General features: G+C 35.8%; 1 protein-coding gene across 1 annotated transcript; it reads right to left on the bottom strand.

The window, feature by feature from the left end:
- Positions 1-498: 498 nt before the first annotated feature.
- Positions 499-8,264, bottom strand: LOC114943444 (Sodium/solute co-transporter-like 5A11). Its single transcript, XM_029319077.2, is given in 15 exon segments — positions 499-1,033; positions 1,035-1,086; positions 1,172-1,330; positions 1,467-1,630; positions 1,792-1,878; positions 1,968-2,151; positions 2,780-3,004; positions 3,351-3,491; positions 3,570-3,724; positions 5,141-5,208; positions 5,353-5,404; positions 5,495-5,560; positions 5,650-5,809; positions 6,594-6,786; positions 8,022-8,264. Coding segments are annotated over 14 exon segments (1,746 nt in total). The 5' UTR covers positions 6,782-6,786; positions 8,022-8,264; the 3' UTR covers positions 499-988.
- Positions 8,265-8,354: the final 90 nt, after the last annotated feature.

Below are 8,354 nucleotides of genomic sequence, written 5' to 3'. Positions count from 1 at the left end.
ATAAAATATATATATATATATATATATATATATATATATATATATATAAGCCATGTAGGACGTACATGGAAATTCCGAATCTATCAGACGCCCAGACGAATGCAAATGGTGCATGAAACGCGCTTAATAAAGCCTGTACGCAACTTGCGAATCGCAATTTTCTTTAGGACGTGCTGCCCGTCACGATCGCGCGGGCTCGCCTGTGAAAAATTTCTGGCTTTCGTCGCGAGAACGACGCGATTCATCGGAATATTAAATAAATGCATCATTTAGCGGCGGCTTTTCAGCGAATTCGTGTCTTGAATACAACAAATACGAGACTATCTCCGCCTCCTTCCGTCCTTTTTTCTCTCGCCCGTATGGTCATTCCTTTTTTAAGTATTTCAGAGATGCGAGTGTTTGTATAATTCCCAATGTATACCTATAATTTGTCACGCGTCCGCGAAATATTAAGAGTATCTTTTTTTTTTAAGCTTATCGAAATAAAGTAATGAACGATTACGAATAATAAACATTTTATTATTTCCTATTTTTTTTTCTATGAAATATTTCTCTTTCTAAAAAATATACATATATATATATATATATATATATAATAAATTGTATTATCTATTGCGAACCATATATGCTGACATATAAAAAATATGTTTATAATTTTTTTACATGTATTTCCTCTTTCTATAAAAGAGTTTGAAAATTCATTAATTTCCAACTATTCAGAATTATGCCTTCTAATTCCGAAGAGATCGGAGGTTTATTTTATACACACACTCTTACGTATTTAAACATACTTTCCTACTTAAATTATTTCCACATAAATGCGTTCAGATAAACTTTGAAAAAACATAAAAACGATCATTTATATCAAACTGTAGTTCAAAAAAAATTGAACATTTCGCACGATTGTTCTAGTTTAGTGTACATATATTCATCGGTCGAGCATGATGATTTGTTCGTTAAAAACGTCGTAGGATTTTGGACACATTTTTCACAGCAAAAAATTCGCTGCTATTTGCGGATCAGTCGGCATTATTTGTCATGCACAATCCATTAACGTCATTTGGATATTTCTGCGGCGGTAGCCATCTGGAAATCAAAAGTGACATTTCTTTCGGATGCAATACAAAATTTTAAAAAATTGCCGGACAAGTCGGATTATTTGGTCATATACCTATGAATCACCGGAGAGAGCAGATTCCTGTCGATCGATGAGGGATCCCTCGCACCTGTTATCCAGGTGACTAACCCACCTATCACAAGTACCACCAGCGTGCCAAGAGGGGCAACCCAGTGGTAAGACAACCGGTATAATGGGAACACATCGTCCTCGCTGAACAACGGATCGATAAGAGTTCGATAGAAAAATATGACAGAGATAGAGAAATGAAGATTAATCGAGATAAGGATGCGCTCGATTTTTTTTCTTACGCCTATCTTGCGCGATAAGTTGTAAACGTTTGACTCACCTTGAGTATTCGAATTGCTTTAGAAAGTCATGATTAATATCCCCGTCGCAAGGCGGAACCGGAAGCTTCTTTGGCACCACGAGGCCGGAACCGATGGCCGCGTTTGCTCCGAAACTGGCCCATCCGGCCATCACGAATCCTGCAACGGCACCAATAAAGGCACCCTACGCAAAACGCGATGAAAAGTTGTGAAGAAAAACAATTACTCGTCCATCCGAAAATTAATTTGTAAAAAAATTAAATTGATTAATTTAGTTTATAAAAAAATTTAATTAATTAATTAAAAAGATTAAATTAAATTAATCAGATCTCCTCTTACGCGTACCTTGGAGTTTGCCCACGGAAATAAGACTCCCAGGGTGAAAACGCCGAAGGAAGTCCCGGCAGCGATGGCGGCCAAACTGTTCGTCACCTAAAAATGACGATGACGTTTTTTATCAGGTTTTAAAACAGATACTTGCAAGCTTTTTTCTCGACGATATAAAATCGAGACACACTCACGGCTAAAACTCCTCCCAGCTTCTCGATCAGGAACAGGAAGCTCAACGCCAGCAGACCGAAGAACAGAACAAGGATTTTGACGAAAATACGGGAACAACGATCGCTGGGTTTCATTTTAAAACAACCTATAACGAAGTCCTCTAAAATCACAACGGACGTCGAGTTGAAGCCTACGGATAAGGAACTGCGGCAGAGAAAGGGCGATTAAAGTTTATATTCTCTCCTGACAAAGACCTGAATAATTAAAATTAAATATTACCATTCATTTATCATAAGCAGATTTTTAAAGACACATTTTTTTCTATATAGAGATTTATTCTACGATTGAAAGCGAATCAATAACAGGGTGTTTAGCGGTCAGGGAAATCTGGAAAACCGGACATTGTGTCAGGGAATTTTATAAATCTGGAATTGTCAGGAAAAAGTTTGGAATTTTATCTGGATTTTTTCACGTTATATATTTGGAAAAAATAAGCTTAAAAAGTCAGGGAAAAAATTAATTTCTGGTCTTAGAAAATCTGAAAAAGTCAGGGAATTTTTTTCATCGAGTCTGCTGGATATCCTGTAAAATCTTTTCATTGTTGACAAAAATATCTCAAAGATTTCACATTTAATTGCTTTATCATAGACACATGCAAATTATATATTTGGAAAAAATAATATTAAAAAGCCATGCAGGGAAAAAATTAATTTCTAGTCTGGGAAAATCTGAAAAAGTCAAGGAATTTTTTCATCGAGTCTGCTGAACACCCTGAATAAACGCGAATATTACATCCTATTGTTGCGTTAATTATATACTAGTATGTGGATACCTGAGCGCCGCGCCAAAAACTCCGGAAATGAAGAGACCAGGTATTCCATGCAGGTGACCTGCGATCTCCATGACATAAGCTGGCAGCAGTTGATCATCAGCCGTAATTAAGCCAGATACTCTTGGATCGCATTTTGGTGACGACCACCAGGCAAGGAGAACTAATCCGCACCAGCAGCATATTGAAATAAACACCATTACACTGATGGTGAATATCGCGATGGATCTGCAATCGCATTTCAAGCAGCGAGTAATATGCAAATATTTTATATTTTTTTCATTATTTTATTCTATCAATAAGATTAACCTTTCTGTCAAGGCATTATTTTTTATCAATGCATAGGACATATATCAACTGCGAATTTTTTGACACATTGCACTACAATAATTTTATTTATTTATTTTTTTTTAAAGCAATGCTGGGTATCGAACATTCTTTCCCGTTAAATTTTCGGAGGTTTCCGAAAGGTGCTTTATATTTAATTTCGAGGGAAAGGTTTCTACACACTTTGAGCACTTAAAATTTGCTTGGATATCCGTTCATTGACAGAAGGATTAAGGCGTCGACTCACATTTGCGATTGCCTCGTACTCTCCAACGATTTATATCGTTGCACCATAGTCTGATTGACGGCGATGTACGCGGTGCTGTACAACCAGGAACCAATCAGCACCGTCCAAACGGTGTGCCTCGTGTAGGGTGACGGATCGAAGCTGCAATATATCGGAATACAATATATGGTGAAAAGAAAATTTCAACCCAATCCCATTTTACGCTCTTTGCATTCTTACTTTAGAAATTCGATGCGACCAGCGTCGACGGCCTTGTTCCAAATTTCTGACATTCCTCCCAGCTGATAGGTGCCTATAGCAGCGACTGAGATAGCGGCCGCTATCATCACCCCGACTTGTAACGCGTCTGTCCAAACCACGGCTCGAATGCCGCCCTTAATAACAGAATGATGAAACAAGTTACATAGAAGGAAGGAAACTCAAATTTTTACATAATTTTTACTCCAAAAATTCTGCCAATTTCTACACTGAAAAAAATGACTAAATTAATACACATTAATATTTATTTGGTTTGAAAATGATTTTTTTCTATCAAATAAATATTAGTTTAAATCAGTCATTTATTTGGCAGTATTGAATAATTGGAATAATAAAAAAATATTAATATGTATATTTCACTTTTTGTCGAATTTTAAATTCAGTATACCTGCAAGATTTTCATAGTATTTATATATAAGTATTTTCTTATTACTTTGAAGAATTGAAATTTTTCACAATTAATACTTGAATTTTACACGGAGAGAATTTTCTCTTAGAATTTACCCTAAAAATCATGCTAATTGTGAGACAATATGGTATTTGAAAAATGTTATAAATATTTTGGCACAGTGAAAAATATTAATCAAAGAAATTCATAAAATTCTTCCCACAATTTACTATGATTTTCAGAATTAATTCTAAGAAAAAATTCTCTGTGTATCGTAAAATTTATTATATTACACATTAATAATTTTTATTGCGGCAAATATTAATCAGAGAAACTCTTCTAAAATTCTCCCAATACCATATATATTGTCCCACGATTACCCACAATTTTCCGGGTAAATTCTAAGAGAAAATTCTTTCCTACGATGCAAGAATGAAGAATTCGCGAAACGCGCGTTTCACGCAAATTTCTTTATCTCCGCGGGAGAAGAGCGCGCGAGAGAGTTTCGTGTATTTTCTGGAGAATAAAATCATGACGGATGCTTTTCAAGTGCTCTCGCAATTATATAACAGCATCCGCTCGCGCATGCGCGGGCCGTATAATAAACAAATTTGTAAAGAGCCACTCAACCACGATAAATTCTCATTAATACGAGATCCAACAAATTGCTCGGATAATTACAGGCGCGCGATTCCGCGATTAATCACTTCAGCGCCGGCTTTGTGATCCGCTGCTACGATAACATCCGCTCGACGTTCCTCCGCGCCATTGTTTCCTCGCGCGCCATTGTCGGGCGCTTTCAGTTTCCGTCCATAAACATTTCCAGTACTAAGGCTCTCGCGTGAGAGATTCTTCGCGGCATTGTCCACTGAAAATTGTTTCCTACGGTAGACCGTGTCCGAGGAACTCCAGCCATCCCGCGGGAATTCGGCGAACGGGCCACCCTCGGAAAATTAGCCCGGCCCGGCCGACCAACCCCTTCTTCTTCTCTTTCTTCACCCTTCTTCTTATTAAGATTCAAGCGCGAGCCTCGATACGACACGCTACGTGCGCTCTTGAGCCCTGATTTTTTTCCTCTCTCTTTAGATGCGAGATAGGCGAGGATTGTGACGTGTTAATTAAGAGGCATCGAATCGTGACTTACCAAGACGGTGTAGAAAACGCAGACTACGCACACAACGGATCCGATCAAGTGTATATTGATACCGCTCACTGAAATGGATGGAAGAACGTTCATGAATTTTTTTTCATTGGAAAATAAACATTGATAAAATATTTATTAAGGACATTAATAATTAATAAAAAATAAAAATTCACGTATCGACGTGTAAATATATATATGCGCCAATGAAATACCTTGATTTAAAGCCAGCGCCGGGACGTAGATTACGATGGATTGATAAAGAACCTGCGATGGATCGACTTTTTATTCGACTTTCCAAATAATAATCACGACAGCATTATAATTAGACTCTGTGTTGTGTAATCTGAGACTTACCGCGTCAAAGACGAAAATTAAAGAAATGAGGATCCGCACGCTCCGATCGAATCGGATTTCCAAGTACTAAAAGAAGAGTATTCAAAGATTAAAAGAAGAATAGATCAGCGGAACCAGGTCAGTGAATAAATACAAACGGATTGAACGGAACGAACCTCGTAAACGGAATTAAGTTGCAAGTTGGTGAAGACCGGGAGATAAACGACGGCGACCACGACACCGGAAAAGAAAATCGAGATGATCGTGATCCAGTATTGCGTGCCAAAGTTGTAGATCTCTGCCGGAGTGCCCAAGATCGTCACGCCTGATATGAAGCTACAGTTAGGATCGGAATCGATTAAATATTTTCTATAACTAATCTGTCAAACCCGATTCTCGAACGATAAACAACTTAACAAAGTATGTCAATTTTTATCTGATTTATTTCTCTATAAATACATACAGGATTATCGAAAAGTATATCGAACCGTCCCAATATTTTCAGTTAGAATGCATTTTGGTTGTATGATTTCAAGCGGGAAGTAAGATGATGACTTCGACTTTGACTTTGACCATGTATTTTAAGGTCATTCGAAGGTCAACTTTAAAAAGAGGGTAAAAGTACGTTCTTTCGAAATCCGAGGTCAAAAATAATAGGTGTTCCTATTTAAAATTTTGAAGTTGACCTTCAAATAATCTTGAAGGACATGGTCAAGGTCATCATCTTACTCCCTGGTTGAAATCATACAACTTTCATTTTCTCCAAAATACATTCTAATGAAAATATTAGGAAAGCATCCGATACTTTTCGATAATCCTGTATATCGATACATATACATTATATTGATATAATTAATAATATATTATATTTTATATTTACGTAATGTATATATATTGATAATTAATTTATTTATTTATAATTAATCAAAAATAAAAAATTTATAATTAAAAAATCTGGTTCCCTTTGAGTAAGAGCACAAATCTTCAGCTGATCTCCAGTTCGCTGTTCAGCGAATTAATCGATTCTTAATTTTTTCAAACCAACCGTTTCAAAATAATTTTTTCTTTTCTTTAATAATTTTTAAAAATCTCGCAAAATATTGAACATGAAAGCGCTCACCTGGCAACGAGAGAAGCGGAAACGGGAAAGAGTCCTAAGCTTCTTCCTCCGAGCAGGTAGTCTTGTGTGTTCGACTTTTGTGCTCTTCTGAAGTGCCATAAGCCGGCTGCAGCAGACACGAAGAGCATAAGAACAAACACCAGCCAATCGATCCAATGGAAGTAGCCTCTTTCCGATACGGTTACCATTTTTGCTGAAATCAGAGAATTAAATCTAATACATTGTAAAAAAGTTTTGCATTTCACTTATTAATTTTTTTCATCACGATTATATATAAAGAGAATTTTTTCTTAGAATTCACCCATAATCATGATAATCGTGGGACAATATGGCATTGAAAGATTTTTATAAGATAATTTTATTTCGAATTTATATTTAATATATATATATATAACCTTTAAATTCTCATTGTAATTTTATGAGTTTTTCTGATCAAAATATTTACCACAATAAAAATATTAATATGTATTTTTTATTGCGGTAAATATTAATCAGATAATTAATGTAATGTATCTTAATTAATAATACTTGGGCTTATACCATATAAACTTATTTCATGTTTTCGACAATCAAAATTATATTAACTTAAGTTTTTTACATAGACTTTAATTTGTATTGATATATAAAAATAGCACGTAATTTTATTTAAATTATAAAAGCATCCTATTATATCGATATGTAGCAAGATAAATTATCTTTTGTGTGACACATTTTTAAGTACTAACGCAAGTACGATCGTAATTGTCACATTATATAATGACTAGCACACGCGTGCAATATCGGAGCAAATTGCATGAAATTTAATCAGCAGTTTTGCTTGAAACAACCGGGATTTCCGCAACACAATTGTCCATCATTTCTGTCTAATTTTCATATATATTTATGCACTGAAAAAAAGACCCAATTAATACATATTTAGTTCAATACTGTCAAATGAATCATTTATTTGTTTTGAAAAGGATTTTTTTACAACAAATAAATATTCTTCATATCAAATAAATGATTCATTTGGCAGTATTGAAATAAATACTTATAAGAATGAAACAAATTTTTTTTCAACGCGTATACCCGAGCGAAAAAAAATGCTCTCACCAGCGACCTGTTTTGGATCAGCGTATAAATTCGCGAGCCATATCTCTTACAAAGTCGAAGCGCGCTGATATATTTTTAATCCGGTCCTTTGACAAGGAGGCCTACCGACATTGTGGCACATCGCCAGGCATATTTCGATTTAGTTTTTCGTTATCTCATGCATCATTGTCCGTCGACGGCGATACAAAGATCAAATAACAATGCGATAAAAATATGACAAGGATTTTATTATGCGGTTCATCGCGTCAATTACTAGACAAAGGATATATCGCGACCTCGTTGTTTAAGACACGTGCGTTTACGTCGTTAACGCTTCCCTGTTTAGAAACCACTGACCTATGGACTCCGTGCTAGTAATTTGGTCTCGTTAACGCCGAATGACACTATCTGTCTATCTCTCTCTTTCAGTTACACATGTTGTTCCCAATGCCTTGAAATTTCATCCCGCACTAACGACAAATTAGTCCACGAAGTAGCATCGCGTGGAGATAATGATCTTAATTAAAAAGAGATAAACAGATCTAATCAGAGACCGGAGATTCTTTTATTTTCTCATATTTTATTGCTTGAATAATCCTATAGACGATAGAGTGTGTCATCGTCACGGGATGCAATAAAATCATTACGGTGAGAGACGATTTCGCGCGCAGCGATAAGATTTGATGGTCA

This window comes from Nylanderia fulva, unplaced genomic scaffold (genome assembly GCF_048542155.1).
Source record: "Nylanderia fulva isolate GAGA-0341 unplaced genomic scaffold, ASM4854215v1 Scaffold37, whole genome shotgun sequence".
In the NCBI taxonomy this organism is placed as follows: domain Eukaryota; kingdom Metazoa; phylum Arthropoda; class Insecta; order Hymenoptera; family Formicidae; genus Nylanderia; species Nylanderia fulva.
This window is presented reverse-complemented; position numbering and strand designations above follow the sequence as displayed.